This window comes from Salvia miltiorrhiza, chromosome 4, assembly GCF_028751815.1.
Source record: "Salvia miltiorrhiza cultivar Shanhuang (shh) chromosome 4, IMPLAD_Smil_shh, whole genome shotgun sequence".
In the NCBI taxonomy this organism is placed as follows: domain Eukaryota; kingdom Viridiplantae; phylum Streptophyta; class Magnoliopsida; order Lamiales; family Lamiaceae; genus Salvia; species Salvia miltiorrhiza.
Genome location: NC_080390.1, coordinates 39623729 through 39642814, shown reverse-complemented (window position 1 = coordinate 39642814; position 19086 = coordinate 39623729). Strand labels below are relative to the sequence as shown.

General features: G+C 35.4%; 1 protein-coding gene across 2 annotated transcripts; it reads right to left on the bottom strand.

Moving 5' to 3' along the window:
- Positions 1-3219: 3219 nt before the first annotated feature.
- On the bottom strand, positions 3220-10071 carry LOC131021609 (uncharacterized). 2 transcript variants are annotated; one of them, XM_057950866.1, is made up of 15 exons: positions 9694-10071; positions 8338-8695; positions 8146-8235; positions 7974-8064; positions 7732-7798; positions 7400-7442; positions 6926-7097; positions 6736-6834; positions 6506-6574; positions 5634-5772; positions 4848-5034; positions 4394-4527; positions 4270-4306; positions 3900-4094; positions 3220-3541 (listed from the first exon to the last, which is right to left on the bottom strand). In XM_057950866.1, exons 1-14 carry the CDS (start codon positions 9829-9831, stop codon positions 3931-3933), a joined length of 1788 nt encoding a protein of 595 aa, XP_057806849.1. In that variant the 5' UTR covers positions 9832-10071; the 3' UTR covers positions 3220-3541; positions 3900-3930. The 2 variants fall into 2 exon arrangements, with proteins under 2 accessions (XP_057806849.1, XP_057806850.1); XM_057950867.1 differs by lacking the exon at positions 9694-10071 and adding an exon at positions 8802-8957.
- Positions 10072-19086: the final 9015 nt, after the last annotated feature.

The window sequence follows — 19086 nt, the reverse complement described above, 5'->3', positions numbered from 1 at the left end:
ACAACGAGTCCGACGAGCCCTAATTTCTGGGGGATTACAGAGGGAGAAAGGGGGAGGCGGCGGCGCCGGCGGAACAGAGGGGAAGGGAGCGGCGGTGGCTGTGGAGTTACAGAGGGGGAAGACGGAAGCGGATTTACAAATGGGGAAGGTGGGAGGCGGCGTCGGCGGAACATAGGGAAAGGGAGGGGCGGCGCCGGTTGATTTGCAGAGGGGAAATGGTGGAGCGAATTTAGAGAGGGAGAAGGGGGGAGGTGGTGGAGAGAGAGAGCCGAGTAGATGTGATTTAGGGAGGGGCGGGGGTTAATTAGAATCATGTTTAAGTAGAAGTTAATTAGCCTTAATTAAAATTTACCTAAAAAAGAAACGAGACAAGATTATTGGGACAAACCAAAAAAGAAAGTGAGACAAGATTATTGGGACGGGGGGAGTAATTAATTGGTGAACAAATCAATATATTTTGTATTAATTTTAATATATATTATAATGTTTGTCTTATAATATTTGACCTTAGCATATAAATATTCAATTATACACAAAAAATTCTATAAGATACTCATATTATGTAAAACATCGGTACAAAGTTATACTTTTAGCAATGAAGTTATATACGTTTAGTTACTATAGAATATAATTGCAATCATATTTACCTTTTTCGCTTTTTTATTATGATATCTTAAGAAATTATGTTTAGTATGTTTATTATAGTCAATGCCATGAGTTTTATAATATTAAATTGGCAGTTATTTTACAAAATTGCATATAAAAACAAAATAGTTATTTATATTCATTACGTTGAATGATCTTATTTTTATCTTTTATACAAGAATAAAATACTCACTCCATCCACAAAATAACTTCTTAGAAGGGAGTGACACAAGTTTTAAGAAAAAAAGTCGTAGAGAGTATTGAAAGTGAAGAAAAAGTTATTGAGTGTATTGAGAATGATGAAAAGTTGTTTTAATTAGTATTGAGAGTGGTGGAGTATATTCCAAAAATAGGTAGGAAGTTCTTTTGTGCACGTCCCAAAAAGAAAAAATAGGAAGTTGTTTTGTGGACCGATAAAGTATTATTCTTAAAATATAATTATAAAATAATATGTAAATTCACCTAGAATAATCCGTACAAGAGAGTTCAAATGAGTGAATTTAGTCAAATAATATTTGTACATAGATTTTGCTTAAATTCAGCGATTTGCCCGAAAATGATCCATAGAGACACCTTGAAGACTTTGATTTTGTAGTTTTATATTTCAAACTAATACTCAACTCAATTTTTTTTTTATCAAAACACAATTAAACGTTGTTGTACTTTGATTTTATATTCCAATTGACCATTGTATATTTTTTTTTCGTTTTATTACGTCATTCTAGTTTTATAATCCATATTATTGGATCTTTTTTAAGGGATTTATAAATCCGTTAACTTTTCCATTAATTATATTGCGCATAAAAATTTATCGTTAAACTTGTAGTTAGAATGTGAAGGAAAACCTCAAAGCTTATGTTTCTATTTGAGACTTGTTTGGAAATCTATATATCTATATATTATATGAAACATCAGTTTCAACGGATATTTTTTAGCGCCATATTTTAAATTTTCAGTTTTTTATTCATCTACCAGAAATTCCTATTTTTCTGCTCAATTCTAACGTTTTCTTCAAATAACAGATCACGCAAAATTTAACTTTTCCCCTTTCCGCGCTAATTGGTTCGTATTTTAACGCTTATCTATTTTCTTTTCTTATTTCTTATTTCTTTTTCTCTAAAATTTGTGCAGTTTGATTAATAAAAAAATACTCAATATACATAATAAATTAAAGAGCATGAAAAGAGCTTTAATTTGATATATATTATATTAAAATTAATTTTAACTAAAAATATTATAAAAGTTAGAAATCTCAAAATCAATTTTTTTCTCTTATAATGTAAAGAGAGAGGAGAGAGGAGAGAGGAGAGAGGAGAGAGAATAAATAAGGAAATTAATCGAAAATATAGAAAGGAAATATGCATGAGAAAGAGAAAAAAAAAGATTAGAAACAAAGATGTGATAATTTTTTTTATTTTTTTAAAATAATCATACATTATTATTTAAATCTATTTTTAATTATTTTATACTATTAAATTAAATATATACAATATAAATTTATATATAATTAGACATCTCCCAAAATAAGTTGTTTTACAAATTATTTATTTAAAAATCATCAAATTTAGTTTATGAAAAGATATTTTGTATACATCTTAAATTAAAGAATATGGCATGATCATTAATTTGGTGTAGAAATAATCCAAATAAAATTTAGAACGAGCAAAGCATTAGAAAGTAATAATAATAATAATAATAATAATAATAATAATAATAATAATAATAATAATAATAATAATAATAATAATAATAATAATAATTCTTTGATCAAATAATTTAAATTATTTAATAATTATAATTGTCATCTTATATAAATTAAAAAATCTATGTGTTTCAATTTGAACTATTTATCGAGCGATTGACGCAATTTATTTTATTTTAAAAAATTGCAATTGCTTATATTTTAATTATTTCATATTTATATTTATTTATTTAAATGCATTGTTCAATTTCAATGCTCACCGTGCATCGCACGGGAGGACATACTAGTACTAAAAAGACAATCAAATAGTTCGAAAAAAATTGAGAAAAATTTACAAGAAAAGGAGTGCTCAAAGAAGAAGATACAATATGATGATTTACATGTACAATTTTTTTTGTTATTAATAAAAGTATTATTTGTTATTGATAAAAAAAAATACTATTATGTATTGTTCATAAAGATGTCATTTACGTAATATAATTGAATGGAGCTATGCCCACTGGCCACCGGGTCCTCACTTAAGTGAAGTGACCCGGGTTCGATCCCTCTTGGGAGCGAATTTGGAGATTGGAGATATAAGATGGATTTTGGTGAATGGAGAGATAAGGTGGTTCTTGGAGTCGATGGGGAACTAATTACTAACATCTAACATGACTTTGCCCGATCAAAAAAAAAAAAAAAAAAAAATTGAATGGAGCTATGCTATAATGGGCCGAGTTGGATCGACATGCAAAGCTTTGAACCGTTCGGTACAAACTCCTGTACAGGAGACCAACTCTAGTTTATGTGTAATATACCAAAAAATTAAAGAATTTGATAAGTCTATTAAAAAAGAATCTAATAATATGGATTATATAACTAAAAGAACCTAATAAAATGAAAAAAATGTAATTGAAACATTAAGTCATAAGTACAAGAACACCTAAGCATGATTTACCTTTTATCAATCACCCCAAAAATGGTATTCCTCACCCATTTACTCTAGTGTCTTGTGAAAGAGCGTGTCGAATAGTATATAAGTTGATAGCAAGACACAAATCACTGAAACAACCTCATTTACATTCGAAGATAAATAAAGTATACCTACTTGATCTACAACTGCTATATCTAACCTAAAGAAGTAGGGTGGTTTCGCTCCGTCTCGGTGAGCCATAACCCGCCGACCGCCATCATTTCTGAGATGAGTAAAAAGCCCTAAATCATATGGAGATGTTAGGTTTGCCAAAATCTTCAAAAAAATGTCATAATCTTAAAAATTACATAGCATTTAACAACAAATCACAGTTCTAGAATGGAAACACGAAACAGTTGATTCAAACATTCAAGGATTTAAAAAAAGGATAATGAGGATTCAATGCATGCTAATATCAACTTAAGACCTGGAATTAACATCATATATATTCCAAGCTTTTCAGCAATTCTAATCGCAGCACATGCAAAGAGCTATTCAAGAAGCTTGAAGACGTTTTCGCATCAAAACTTAAAGATGTACAGTTGTGAAGTAAAACAATACTCCTATAAACTAATGCAAAGCAGAGGTAGTAGGTTGTACCATAAGAAGCCCCATCTCATTCGATAATTAACTAATCCTCGTTATTGGAGAAGTCGTCATCACTATCTTGATCATAAATCTGATATTCTTCATCATAGGGGTCGTCCTGCATTTCATTGGCCCCAGCAGAACCAAAGGGAAAACTGCCAAAAAGATCTTGCAGATAGTCCTTTGAGATATTATCATTTTCTATATCTAAATGAAGTATAGGATACCAGAGATCAGGTACGACACAGAGTTTTATGTGATCCACTATAGCAATTGTTGATAATTTGTAAGAAACCAATTCACACGAGAGAACGTATGAAATTGAAGTAAGCAAAGAAACACGGAAGATAGAGGTGAAAAGTAAAGAATGGTAGCAGGATACATGTATCTGGTAGGGAGAAGTCCCTCTCTAGATCAACCTGGGAAAAAAAATGAAGTGATTACTTTATTTGTTGTCATTGATGCAACATTGGGAGGCACATGAGCCAAGTGATTTTTTGACTCACCATATCGAGCGCCTCATCTATATCCACATCCTCACCAAGATTTTCATCTTCCATTTCATCTTCCTCATCTTCTTCATCTTCAACTTCAACTTCAGCTTCATCATTAGTTTCTTTATCTTCAGTTTCTAAAACTTCTGCAACATGGAAATATAAAACCATAATCACAGGAGAAACCAAATGAGCAGTCAGAAATTTTATTCATTAGTTTGGTAACCTATATAAATATGAACAAATATATTGATTAAATATCAGGACCATGTAAAAGACTTGAGAAAGGTCAAGTATATGAGGCATTGGACATGGGAGTACCAGACTAACATGGCAGACTACTTATACTGGGAAGCAGCTTTCGTATCTAATATTATTAATGTGAATTAAATAAGTATGACATATCCCTCCAAAAGAATTAAAAAGAATTAGAAGCTAATTGTTAAATTAGTGATTTTATTTGAACCTTTATCAGCTTGTTTCGCCTTCTTATCCTTCATAGTAAGATGCAATATCTTCAATTTCTCAAACCGATTAGTAACAGATCTCAACAATGATTGTGCACCACCCTCAGGATATACTGACAGAAACCTCTGAGCAACACGTAATCGCAAGATGTCAAGCATCTGTGATGCGAACCAACCTGTTTGCAGCTGCAGAAAATACAATATGTTCAAAACCTACTCAGGCAAACTAATATTTTCTCACACACAGAAATATGACAGATATAAAACTGACATATAAAAACCAATATAATTACATTGAGAGAGAGAGAGAGTTAGATATAACACATCCCCTCCAGAAGAACTATGTATAATTATAAATACTGAAGAAAAAAGAAAATGCATTAGTAACCAAAAGCACACTACAGAAAGAACGTTAATTTTCCTGAGCTGATGATGTCTTCCTACAGCGCCTAAAAGTAAATTTGGTAGATTTGGTCATTGTAGACGAGCTAAAGGTTCTGAAAATTTACAGCAAGAATATTAAATTATGTCTTAGGCATGACATCCAATTGAAGAACTACAAAAATCGCTAACAATATGTATTCAAATTGAAGCAGAAGTTGGAAGATAGAATAGACGCTTTCAGAAACTGCATCTGCGAATAAATAACTTCAGTATTTACCGGGACAAGCTTTTCTAGTTATCTTTCTGCTATAAATATTTATACTGTGGAGTCAGGGGGTTTCTGTAAAAAGTTTGCAATCATGTTCCCTTAAAGAGAATACTTGATAGTAAACAAATCATACACTGCAATTTTCATGACTGGCAGGTTTTCGGATTTCTTGTTGAATATAGTCATCACTGAGTTCAAAGAGTTGCAATGAAAGTTGAGCTTTACGAGGAAAAACTCGGAATTCACAAATATCCTTCCACCTGCACTTCGATCTGTCCAAGAATGACAAGAAGAGAAGCATATTAGACCTGATTGTCCACAAATTATCAAGTTGCACTGTCTCAATTAACTTATACAGTAAAAAAAATTTCCTAAAGGCTTAATGGGTTTAGTTTGCTGCTATACTACATGGTAATACTACATGATTCCCACCAAGTATGCAAGGGTTTCTTCCAATTTTACATTGGTCGCATTTCCCACCTAAATGTTTGCATGGCTTCCTCGTCGAGCTTTACATTGATTAGCATGGTAAATGGATCTGATTTTGTTTGCCAATTATGATCTTGATATGTACTGTCCTAAAAAACAACCTGCAACATCGTTATCATTTCTATATTGGAGAATTTGCCACTGGAAACCCCTTTTAAGTACTTTTTGTGCTGTATTGATTCCAGTTACCTTAGTCACTTTTTGCTTATCATGCACTTTAAGGGACATAAATGAATTGTATGTTTCAGAGTTTCCTCATCATTACTGATACAAAAAAAAGGATGTCACAGTTTTGATTTATAGACTGACATTGAAGGCAATTTGTTTAGTATAAGAAGACCACTGAGTAATGAGAAACAAGTCATATGAAATTTGTCATTACTTTTAATTTGGAAAAAATTGCAATAGAGAAAGATGAAATTCTCATGATTCATGGCTTCCTATCTGAAATGTAATCTAATCACCACAAGAAAAGATACAAATGCCAAGAATTTTAAAGATTATACAGGCCCTTACCCGGACACCAGGTTGGTATCACAATAGCTTCTTATCGGAGGTGGTACTCGAAAGTCTGTCCTCTGGTATCTAATCAAGTCACAGGAAGTTAGCACACTCAAGAGAAAGAACTTCTAAAGTTCGATTTCAATTCTTTATCAGTACCGATTAAAAACCTTTTACACCTCTAGAATGTAGAAGATGCATGTATAACTCTAGAAACTTTTAAGTTGATTTGATTACGAACTCACATGCGAGATTCAGGATCCTTGCGGGGATCATATCCTTTTCTTATCCAGAACCGCATGAATGGCCCATTTGAGAAATAATATGCTGCCAGAAAAAGAAGTCTAGAAATCGGAAATAAATCTCGATGAGCAAGTTGAGTCTAGTCAGGTTATTTTTACTCAGCCCACATTACAAAACAGTTAAAAAAGGCACCTTTTGAGAACTCTGTCTGCGACATTCACGCCTCGGTCAAGTAACTGTTCAGCTAACGAATATTTCACCCATACTGGCCGTTCTTCAAACAATTCACACACAATTGTCTGCCATTGCCATAGATCTGACTCTCTGGCTATGGATTTTTCCCAATCTACTTTCTTAGGAATCTGTAAGAATGTTAAGTCCAAACAAAAGAAAGACACTGCAAACTCAAAAAGATCACATTGTGCAATCATTTCAGATTCAGTTTGTAATTCTGACAAAGGATTAAATCTAGTTCATCTGGCTAAACTTGTCCACCTTCAGTCGCTGCAGATACACCAGTATCCAAGCTTTTCTCTCCGCTTTTACATAAACTCTCACATAAAAGTCTCTTTTGCGAAATGAAGCAATGAACTATTTTAATTTTTAGAAAATTAAGCATGAGAGAATTATGTATATAACCACAATTACATAAATATATAAGGATATCTTTGATGTTGAAGTCAATGGCAAGACACTGGTCTATCTCCAACTGCATCAAATGAATGAAAATATTCAAAATCTCAATAGCTAAGCGGACATCTTAGAAGATACAGAAAACCAAATCTTTATCCAGATAGGAAACAACAAAGAATATAATAGGAAGGACTAATCAAGATGGTCAAAGTATTTGATGTAATTCAGCATTATCTGAAAATTATTACTCAATATACTATTCGTTGCTACACATGTTTACCAGTAGAAAGTAAATACATCAGAACAGAAAGTGATGTAATATAAAAAGCTCAAACAACTTATTTCTTCCCCACAAAGTAATCTACCTCTGAACGCTTCTGGACAACTGTGTCTTGTTTCTTTTTCAAACTCAGATCTCCAGATGGTTTTAATCTGCAGTCACACACAATCACTAGGACAGGAAACCAAAGAAGCCAAGTTTTCATAAATGAGAAGATAGATTATGAAACACATGAAGATAGGGTCCAAGAAATGACATTTTAGAATAGAGATAGAATGACACCTAGTTCAGGCAAAGTAAAGCCCACACAAAGCAAAAGCATCTTACATTATTTTTTGTGGACGAACCTTCAATGAAAAGAGTGGTGGGACTAAAATCATTAAATCGTCCTGATCAACATTCACTGGATCAGCATTTTCTACAAAGAGTGTAGAAAAAGTGAGACAAAGAAGAGCAACTCCAATCCTAAGAAAAAACTCAAATCAAGAAAGAAGCTGACCTGATTCAGGTTCTATAGCAGCCAAGTTTCTTTTCTTTCTTCGAGTTGCATCAGCATGAACAGCAAGAACATGCTGATAATCCACCATTCCTTCACAAAATAGCATAAAGACGGAATATGAATAGCATAATCAAAGGAGCATAGCATCCATGAAAGATGGGAAATAAGATGATCAATATGAAAATCGATCACCATTGAAGTGATATTCCTCGGATACCCTTGCAACGATATCAGCAGAAAGCTGCTCTTGAGGTCCATTGTTTATCTGTGGTTTGGCTTGTGTTGAAGGCAACACATATTCACAGTTGGGCTTGACGATATTTTCTGTAGTTTCAGTCGATTGAGAAATTAAAATATCCTCATTAAGATGAAGTGGATTTGCTGATGCATGTCCAGAACGGTCGATCACATTTTTCATATCATTAACTTTCTTTTTGGAAATTTTCAACAGGAATTTGGTGCATGGCTGAAGTTCCCCAGAAGCTGGATGTGAATATGGATCTTCAGGACGAAAATACAGCTCTAACTTGTTCGACTTCTCAGCACGAACCTGGAAAGATAGAGATTAATATTTGAATGCCAACAACAAAATAAAGTCCTTATCATATTTAATGGAATCGAAATAGTTCAACAGACAAAGAAAGCAACGACTCAACTGCAAAACCCAGCTACCTAGCCATGCCAATGAACTTATCAGGAACCAAGCTGGACCAAGACTTAAATAACAAACCAAAAGTGGATGAATCACTGATGATGAGAATACAATATCTTAGAGGCTGGCGGAACCTTAGATAAGAAGCATAAGATTTGTGCCAATCAGCCTAGCATCACAATCGAGTTATCGGAGAAACGTGTCACCAAACTCTTGGAGACTTGATTTCAAAATATTTTGGGCAGTGGGTGGGTAAATTTCAATCCTACACCGGCAGTGTGTTAAAAAATTCATCCATTTTTAGCTCAAAATTAGCAACAAACTCTTAGAAGGTATATTGAAAAGCAACAGAATTGCCAGTTTTCACACCCTAAACCTACCTCTCTTAAAAAGGCTAAAACATCGATCGACCAAATTTATCTCTTTATCCTCTTACATTCCAACTAATGCTGTCCTGGCTGCTCTACCTTGGAAGTCTGAAGCTATCAAGAAAAGATTGAACATGCCACTATACGAATAAGACAGCAATTTCTAAGCATCACTTCACCTCCCCTAATGTAGAGCCTTGTCACAAACTTTCACCAACAGGATTAAATGACAAATACAACATTTCATTTCTGCTCACACTTACATCAGGATTTGCAAACGATGGACCAATATAAGGAGGTGAATAAACTCCAGTTCAATTTCTTATTTGAATTTAGAATTGTGAGCACTAGAGATTGCTATACCAACTCAACCTCTCGAATGTGCAAAATCACTCCAGACAAATGCATAATCAATAAATGTATTTCACTTTTGAAAACGAACTCTATAACACATCCAACAAAGGATGTTACGACGAACAAATTCCTCATTTAAAAAGTCAGCTTAGAGATGCAATTTATCAGTCATACCTTAAGAATCTGTTGCATTCCTCCCAGAGTCTCGATTGCACGTTCAGTAGAAGAAGGATAACCAGGGTAATGAACTACAAATGCCTCTCCGCCACTGGGTAGGGCACCTGAAATCGAACCATCTTCGATAACCCCCATTCCTAACAAATCAAAACCAATAAACTAAAGTAACTAGGTGTATGTTAACAACGTTACTTCAATGGATCTAAAAAATGAAGAAAAACGAAAAAGTTCCTTGATTCAATGAGTCGAAGTATTATTTTCTCCCGGAGGGTTATATTACTCCATAGCAGGAAACGAAGCACCGGCGACGAATTCAATTGTAAGGCCGCCGTCGGTTGTTTGTCGAGCGAATCGGGTTGTTCAGGTCTTCGATGAAGCTCGGGTCGATACCCGATAATAGTTTATTAATGGGCCGGGTTCGAGTGGCGTTACACCAAAATTATGTTTTTTTTGGATAAATATCATACTATTAAACTTTGAACTATTTCCGCTTTATCAAAAATACCTTGAAAGTTTCGAAATGTTCTCTAAATCCTCAAAGTATCATGATTTTATCAAATATATCTCGCATCTATTTTCCGGTCACTAGAAACGTGACGTGGCTCGCCAGTGACACAGTGTAATTTAAATTCTATTTTTTTTAATCCATGTCATTTTATATTCTATTTTTTTTTAATCCATCCCTCCAAGCTCGACTCACTCTCGGCTTTCTCTTCCTATCCCCAGCCGACGACAGCAAGTTGTTGCCGCCGTCCCCTTCTAACCCCACGTCCTCTTAGAAGGTAAAACCTTGAAAAAGTTTTTATGATTTGGTTGTTCTCTGAAATCAGTTTCTGCACATGACTCGGCTGGATTTCCATGAAAAGGAAGAATGAGTGAATACAAATTGTGTTGTTTTTTTTTTTTTTTTTTAGGATTGTGGAGATGAAGAAGTTGGTTGATTTCCGATTTGGGATTCTGATTTTGTGGAATTTTTAGTTTGGAGAATTTTTGATTTGGGATTCTGATTTTGTGGAATTTTCGATTTAGGGAATCGCCTTTTGCGGAATTTTCGGTTCGTGGAATTCTCGAGAGGGAGGAGCTCCGCCGTGGTGTGTACAGTGGAGGCGATGGTGCTTAGACCCAAAAGAGAGAGAGAGAAGGGAGGGGAAAGGAAACCCAAAGAGAGAGGGAGTATGGATGACATGGAATAAAAAAAATAGAATATAAAATGACATGGATTAAAAACAATAGAATTTAAATTACATTGTGTCATCCGGCGAGCCACGTTACGTTTCTGGTGACCATAAAATGGATGCGAGATATATTTGATAAAACCTTGATACTTTGAGGGTTTAGAGAGCATTTCGAAACTTCTAGGGTATTTTTGATAAAACGAGAATAATTCAAGGTTTAATATGATATTTACCCTTTTTTTTAGAAAATCAAAATTATGTTTTCTTGCCACACACTCCGTCTATCATTAGTTTTTTTTCCCCCTGAAAATCAAGTTAAAAATATTAAGACTAAATATCACTAACTGGAAATGTCAAGACCTTTTTTTTTCTGAGGTAAAGTTAATTTTCATTGTCAAGAAGACGTTTACTTTCATGATTAATTATAGGGGTTAAGCAGCTAAATATCCTAACTAATTTTATTTTCGCGTTTTGCTTCAATTTCAAAAAATCTATCACAAGATTCTCAAACTAAGCTTTGAAGCAGTTTTTGCACTCTATGAAAATTTTCGGCAAAATTGAACCTGACTTGGCAACCGAAAATGTCTATGTGTCATAAAATTTTAATATTCAAAATGTCGTCATTTCGCTTGACGTTTCTTTGAAATTATTAGTCATGAAACGACGTTTTTTTTTTTGTTGCAATTAAAATTAGGAACCCTAAATTTACACAAATTTGAGGATATACGAGTATAACTAGGGTTCCCTTTGTTGAAGATGAGCTAAATTCGAATCCTTTTCGTTCTTCGTCCTCCAACACCTATGAAATCATAATTGTAGTGGAATTTTTGCAATGGCGAACTCATCGAGCGACTACTACAGTCCCCAAAGATTCATCATAAACCCGAAAAATGCAATAAGTTCGATGGGGAATTAAGATGCGACCACGATCTTCCAGTGGAGTACAAGACTTTCCACACGGAGAAAAATCCTCTACATAGGTTCTATTGTTGCCGAGTTCGTTAGGTAAGCCATTAATTTGATATTTTGGTGTCGTCATTTGTGGATTCATTTTCTAACCTTTGCACTCGTTGAGATTGGTTGGCAGTGGGATGATTGTGGTATTTGGCAATGGGTAGATCCGGAGCTGAGTTCTTACTATAAACTTTGCTTCAACAAATTGAAGGTAGTAAGGGACAAAGCAAGTGAGATTCTTGATATCAATGAAATGAGTAAACAAGTTGAAGATTTGATGATGAAAGCTTCAGAGTTGAAGGAAGAACTTGCCCTTGCCCCTGAAGCAGTTAGGGAGCTTAAGAAGTCGAATGCTATAATGGAGGTGATGAAAATGAAGAAAGTGCACTGGAAAAATAGGATGTTCATCATTTCCATTTTATTGTTGATTGTGTAAGCTTCAATGCTCAAGTAGATTATTAGGTAATTAGTGATTGTAGTAGGAATTGGCCAAACTATTCTAAAGTATGTAATGAATTCTCTATGTTCTTATTAATGAACAAGTTTGTTCTTGATATCATTTGTGTTATTATCTCATTATCAACAATCAAAAGTAAATCAGTAAACATAATGCAATTAGTAGAAGAGATCAGCAACTAATAAGTCTTCATCACAGATAAACCATAAGAGGTTGCTAATGTTTACAAAAAATGATCCAAAATGAACCAAAAACAGAAAGAGTTTTGTTTCCCATAATGGCTTCACACTACATTACAATTAACAAAGATTTCAGCCTACATCTAAGTGTTGGCTGATTCTTCTGTATTTTCCATATCTTGCACTGCATAGCTTGTTGTCACTGTTGAAGTTGCATTGTTTCTTGATGCAGCTCCACCCCTTTTTGGAGCCATGAATTTCCCATATGTGCATTTTCTAGCTGTGTAAATCCCACTTCTCAATCTAGAATTCCTTGCTGCATCCATGGTAGGGTTTGAATTACTAGAAGTCCTTGCATTTGCACTCATTGGGGTTGTGGTGGCATTCAATTTATTTGACCTTCCTCTACCCCTCTGAAAAATCAATAAATATGGCCATAAGTTATCAAGTTTTGAACAATTAAACAGTTAGTAAATAGAAGCCATACCTTTTCTTTCTCAAATGGCTTTGTTACATTTTGATAATTCCTTAAGTTGTGCCCTTCATGCTGACATTTCCCACAATGCATGGCCACTCCATGCTTGCTTACTGTCTTACCATCCCTCTCATCCGGAGCCCTCACTCTCTTCTTCTTCGGTCTACCAGCCCTTTTTATGAATGTTGGAGGCTTCACTGGTTCATCTTCTACCACATGCCACATGTGTGGACCTTGATGGGTTGTAGACCTTGTCATATGCCAATAGATATCTTAACACAATGTAATTCTCGCTTACATATTGAGAAGGCTCTATGTTTATATAGTGAATGACACCTAGCACATGACTACATGGGATTCCGGAGATATCCAGACTCTACAATACAAGTCCTTGCACTTGGATCAACCACAAACTTATCTCCCAAATAATGCACCTCAAACTTATCACCTAAAGTAGGATAAACCACACATCGACTTCTTGCATCCTTCATCCGTTCTAGTATATTCCTAATAGCAGGATATATACTATCCTCACACTCTTTCATCTTAGTATACTTATTCTCCTGCCTAACTATTAGAGAAATTCTAATTTCTTCACACATGTGTATGATGTGTTTACCTCTTGCGTTTAGGATGTAGCCATTTAATGTCTCGTTGATGTTGTTGTCTATTGAATCACTGCGCACACTTGTAGACATGAATGCTTTGCAAAACCTATGGAAATCTCTGAACATAAAATTATCAAATGCTGACTGGTTCTCTTTCTTTAACTCATGCACTGCCAACTTGAAATCAGGTTCATTGGTGCATCTAGGTGCCTTCCAAAACAAGTTCTTGAGGGTGATCCCTTTATGGAGCTTCTTCCAGTTCATGTAGACGTGCCTCACACAATTTCTGTGCTCAACTCATGGTGAAATATTATGCATTGCATTCTCAAGCCTCTGCAAAAAAGCAAGTCCTTACAATTAGTGTAGAATTCAGTGTATAAAGCCTGATAAATAAACATTGAGCAATCCAGTTAGAACCAATCATTTTATTCTTAGTTTGCATATTGCAAGTATGATCACCAGCATACTGTTTCACTATGAATGTTCCATCATTCCTGACGAGGCTAGCAAACACCCTTCAAAGATAGGGAATAATACACTTAGCTAGGCAACATTTCTTGGTCATCTTCTTAAAATGAATAAATTTACCAGTTTCTATCGCCATTGAGGTCAAGTCACTCTTGCATTCTAAGCCATCTTGAAACTACATCTCTAGCACAATCTGGAGATCCCCATACACACACTTAGGGTCATAAATCACCCTATTATTCTTATGACCTTCAATATCTTTATATGTCTTAGAGGATTGGACATCATCCTCAGAGCCCTCATATTCAGAGATATGATCCACTCATGTATCAAAGTCCTCAATAACCTCACATGCATCAACTAAATCAAACAAGTTACCTAAATTTTTAAGACTAACCCTTGATTGAATGAATTCCTCATTTAAGATGTAGTCTAAATCATCTAGACTTAAATCTGAATCCACTCATGCACTATCTGGATTCCAATCATTATCATCACTTTCTCCCTCATCTTCCACATCTTCCACCTCCATCTCCTCATTATCCCCTTCCCTAGCCTTATTATCCACTTCCCCATCATCATTAACCAACTGCTCATTTATGTCACCACCCTCATTATCAACTACCCCACCCTCATCTTCCCCATCCAATACATCACCTTCTGTTATTTGATTTAATGTTAACCCCCTTCAACATATATAGCTATCACCCCTGTCTTATGATGCAACATATCTAACATAGCCATGACTTCCCTATCCCTAACTATGTCCATATACACATCAGTTTCTGGGATTTTATAGGAAAGTCTAGTCCATTTATATATCTCTAAGCACTTAATTTCATGCACTAAGTCGAAATACCCAAACTTATCTGCACCTAGTGGCATCCTAAGATTGAAGCCCCCTCCACAATACAACATACTGTTAGGTTTTGTGACAAACTTACCACCCCAACTAATATTAATGGTGAATTTCGTACTACAAATAAATAAATAAAAAAGAAATTACTCACTGAGCACAATTCAGTGCAAAACAATAAAATAAAGGCTTACATTATAAATTTGGTACACAATTTCAGAAAACAACACTTCGGAAATGACTAAAGAAGATGACCTACCACCCACAATAAACTATACAAACACAAAACCCTATGATCTAACACATGCACTGACAAAACGAGTAAAGTAAGAAATAGGACGTACCACTGAGGCGCCATTAAAAAACACCTCCGCTGGGACCTTCGAAAAGGACAACTGCAACAAATGTTGTAGTGCCACACCAACAGTGGAGGTCAAAGGGATGACCAGTGAAGGGAGGGACCAGACGGAAAAAAAGGGAGAAACGATGAAAGGGTGAAAACGTTGGGTCACTGCTCAATTACCCTAATTTCGTTCTAATTTTACTGCGCATGTGAAACGACGTCGTTCAATACCACGCAAAACGACGTCGTTTCACAACACGTCATTTAATTAAAAAAGATAACATGTATTTGCCACGTAGACGATATTCAGCCATGTCACTTAAAATAATTAAGTTAGTTCGCATGATGCAAAAACCTCTTAATGTATCATGTGGCAGATTTTCTGAATTTGATGCAAAATGCGAAAATAAAAATAGTTAGGGTATTTAGCGGCATTAAGCCCTTAATTATATGTATACTTGTTTATTTTTATCTTAAAGAAAATAATTAATTCTTAAATCTCACGTTTGCAATGAGATATGAATCAAACAAAACTAGCTAAAATGATAAAAATAATCAAAGATCTTGAGATATTTCAAAATTTCAATCTATCTAAATAAACAAAAGACGGGTTTTACTATTTTTATCTATCATAGTTAGAGGAGTTTGGTTTGATGAATGTGATATGTAAGATTGATAGAATTGGATGAGTGATTAAATAATTCACCCAACTTTAGAGTGATAAATAATCACTCAATTTTATAATTAGATGCAAAACAAATTATAAATCATGACTTTAACTATACAAACCAAATATTTAATTAAGATGAATTATTTTATCAATCACGTCTTATCACTCAAACTAAACAAAAATTAATGGGATTAGTTAAACCAGCAAGAGCGTGGGCAGTCGGATTTGCTTCTTGCTTCACTTCATAGACTGAACCTTGATTATAAAATTTTGTTCGGCACATGTAATCACTTCAAAGAAAAATCACCACTTAATATTGAATTTGAAAATGACTTAATAGCGAGAAAAATGCTCGCTTTAAACTTTTAAGTCGGTGCATAAGTATTAGAGGTGTTCTACTTATAAGTTATTTAGGAGCTTATAAACTTTCAAAAAATATTTGACAAATAAGCTCCCAAGGCCATGCATGGCCTAGAGTAGGCCATATTAGATGCATATCCTGGTTCATAGATTAAGTTTTTGAATGACAAATTTACCTTATGCTCCAAGTTGCATTGTCCATGATTTTAATGAAGAACCTCATTTCACATATTTCTGTCCCATTTTCTCATCGACCGCTGAATGAAGAAACTTTTCTTACTTTGAAATTCGAACAATAGGTAGATTTCGAGCTGTTTCAAATTTATTATCTTCTCTTTCTAACATATTTCTTACTTTCGATACATATATCCTTCTTAAATCTCGTATCAAGAAATTTTTAACCTTGGTGTGGATAACTCATAGCTTCAAATCCGAGTGCAGCGAACGTCGACAAATTCAATTCGGCTACAAGTAGTTTTTCACTTTTGTGTTCTCTTTATAAATTTCTCATTCTTTTTTATTTTGTCCATGTCCTCACCAGGAGAGGGCGCGGCCGCGCCTCACATTGCAAGCAGGGTACGAGGGCTGTTTTGGCAAAGCCCCAATTGCGGTTCAGGACGCAGCCGCGAAGTGCATATGTATACTGAAAAAATGTAATATAGAAACATTACGTTTCTTTATATCAATGGTTATTTATTATGAAAAATATTACTTGACTAGAAGGAAAAGTATAAGTTCTCGTGATATTGTCGTGAAAAAAAGTAATGTTTGACAAATATTACCTTTCTTCATGTCGATTATTATTTTTCATCACAACAATAATTACTTTGAAGTATCCAGTCTGTGACCCGCGCCCAGACCACCCCGACCCGTGCCCGGATCCACACTGACCCCCCCAACCCCACCCCACCCCACCCCACCCCAATTCGTTTCATCCATACACTAAGTGTCACCCAAGTTTTGCGAAAGTAGTAAGGCTAATACCTTGTTTACTTTGATGAAATGAAACTTTGGGATATCCTAAGGTCCGTGATTATTTGTATCTATGTTTTATATCTTAGCTATTAAACAAAAAGTTACACTACCGATCGCCTCTTATTTATTATACATATCGTGACTTAACCTATCTTACTATATCCTAACATATCTATCAAACGAGCCTCCTATAAGTTGTAAAAATAAAATCCACCAACTTGAAAACTCCTTAAAAAATATGCTCAACAACCCTAACTTATTTTTTTCATAATCTTAAAAGTAATAATTATTTTACAAAAATAACGCTACTATGATTTGTTATTTTCATCATATATCCTTCTAAATTCCATCTCTCTCTAATTTTATCACTCTATCTAGTATTTTCTCTATTTATCTCACAATTCCCTTTTTAAATAATTAGTTCAATTATTCAAACACTTTAATAACTTATAAGGTTTTAATACAATATATTTTATAAACTCTTAAATTTCTTATAACTAGAACTTATATGCTATCTACAATAAACTTAGAAGGTGTTCGGCTGAGCTTATAAGCATTTTAAAACAACTTATAGTTGTTTAGGAGCTTATAAGCTCCTTCAAAGTGTTTGGCAAATAAGCTCCTAAAGAGCTTATAAGTTGTAAAAATAAGCTCTAAAAACTTATAGCTTCCCAAAAAATAAATTCTTCTATTCCTAACTTATTTTCTCATTATCCTATAAGCAACACTCATTTTACAAAAAGTCAAATACTCCCTCCGTCCCGTTATTAATGGCACGTTTTCCTTTTTGGGTTGTCCCGTTATTGATGGCACGTTTCCTTTTTTAGAAAAAATAAAGGAGTGTTTAATGTTAATGAAATCCCTAATTAAAAGCCTAATAAATTAAACACGCAATTTCTATCTCTCCCTCTCTCTCTCTCTCCCACTTCGGTCTCTCCCTCTCGCCGCCTCCACCCTCCCGCCGCTTCCACCCTCCAGCCTCGCCTCCGGCCTCCGCGCTCCCAGCCTCGCCGTCGCCGCTACCTTAGCCCCTCTCTTTACTCGAAGTCCGGCGACTGCATATATCTCGTAGCCTCCGTCCCTCTCTTTACTCGAAGTCCGGTGACCTCCGTCTTCTCCCTCGTCCGTCGGCTCTACTCCAGAATCCGGAGGCGGAGATGACAATAGCGGATCCTCCGCTGGCGGAGAGAGAGACGGAGTCGGAGGCGGAGGCGCCGGCGGAGTGGGAGAGCAGGAAGATCGGGAAGCACCACTCGTCGGACAAGTCGGAGACGTCCTCTCCCTCGCCCGTCTCCACCTCGCCAGAAATTAGGGCTCGTCTATATCTCGCAGCCTTTATTCCCATGGTCGCTTTTTGCGAGGTATGTTGAATTTGTGGGATCTAGAGTTTTTGAAGTTTGTTGGCCATGGAAGTTTGAGATTTTGAATATTGTTCGCAGATCTGGGTTTCCTATTGTTTGTGTTGAGTTTGTAGAAGCGGTGGGAGATGGTTTGGATGGTGGAGGGATCTAAGTGGCAGTGGCGGTCGACGGAGGAAAGGTGGGATTTGAGTTTTCGACGGAGGAAGTGTTTGTGCCGCCGGAGTTCTGTAAAGGGGAGGGCTGGTGTGGGCATTTCTGTGTCGGCCACACCCAGTAGAATGCCGGCGAGGCTTGAGTTGAGATCTGACGAGGCGAAGGGACGGCGGCGGCGGCGGCGGCGGCCTCGCCGGTGTTGATGAAGAGGGGTGTTGATGAAGAAGAAAGTTAAAATTAATTAGTAGTAACATTAAACATGTGGTCCCTACAACTTTTCTCCTAATACAATTCTCCTTAATACCCGTGCCGTTAATAACGGGACGGAGGGAGTAATAAACACCAAGTAGACTTAA

Bases quoted from the DNA above. Each gene is read 5' to 3' on its own strand.
- LOC131021609 (XM_057950866.1), bottom strand. From the start codon at position 9,831: ATGGGGGTTATCGAAGATGGTTCGATTTCAGGTGCCCTACCCAGTGGC. The intron at 8,236-8,337 runs GTGATCGATTTT...TATTTTGTGAAG, and splicing joins CGAGGAATATCACTTCAATG to GAATGGTGGATTATCAGCAT. The intron at 5,035-5,633 runs GTATGATTTGTT...TATTTTCTGCAG, and splicing joins CCAGTCATGAAAATTGCAGT to CTGCAAACAGGTTGGTTCGC.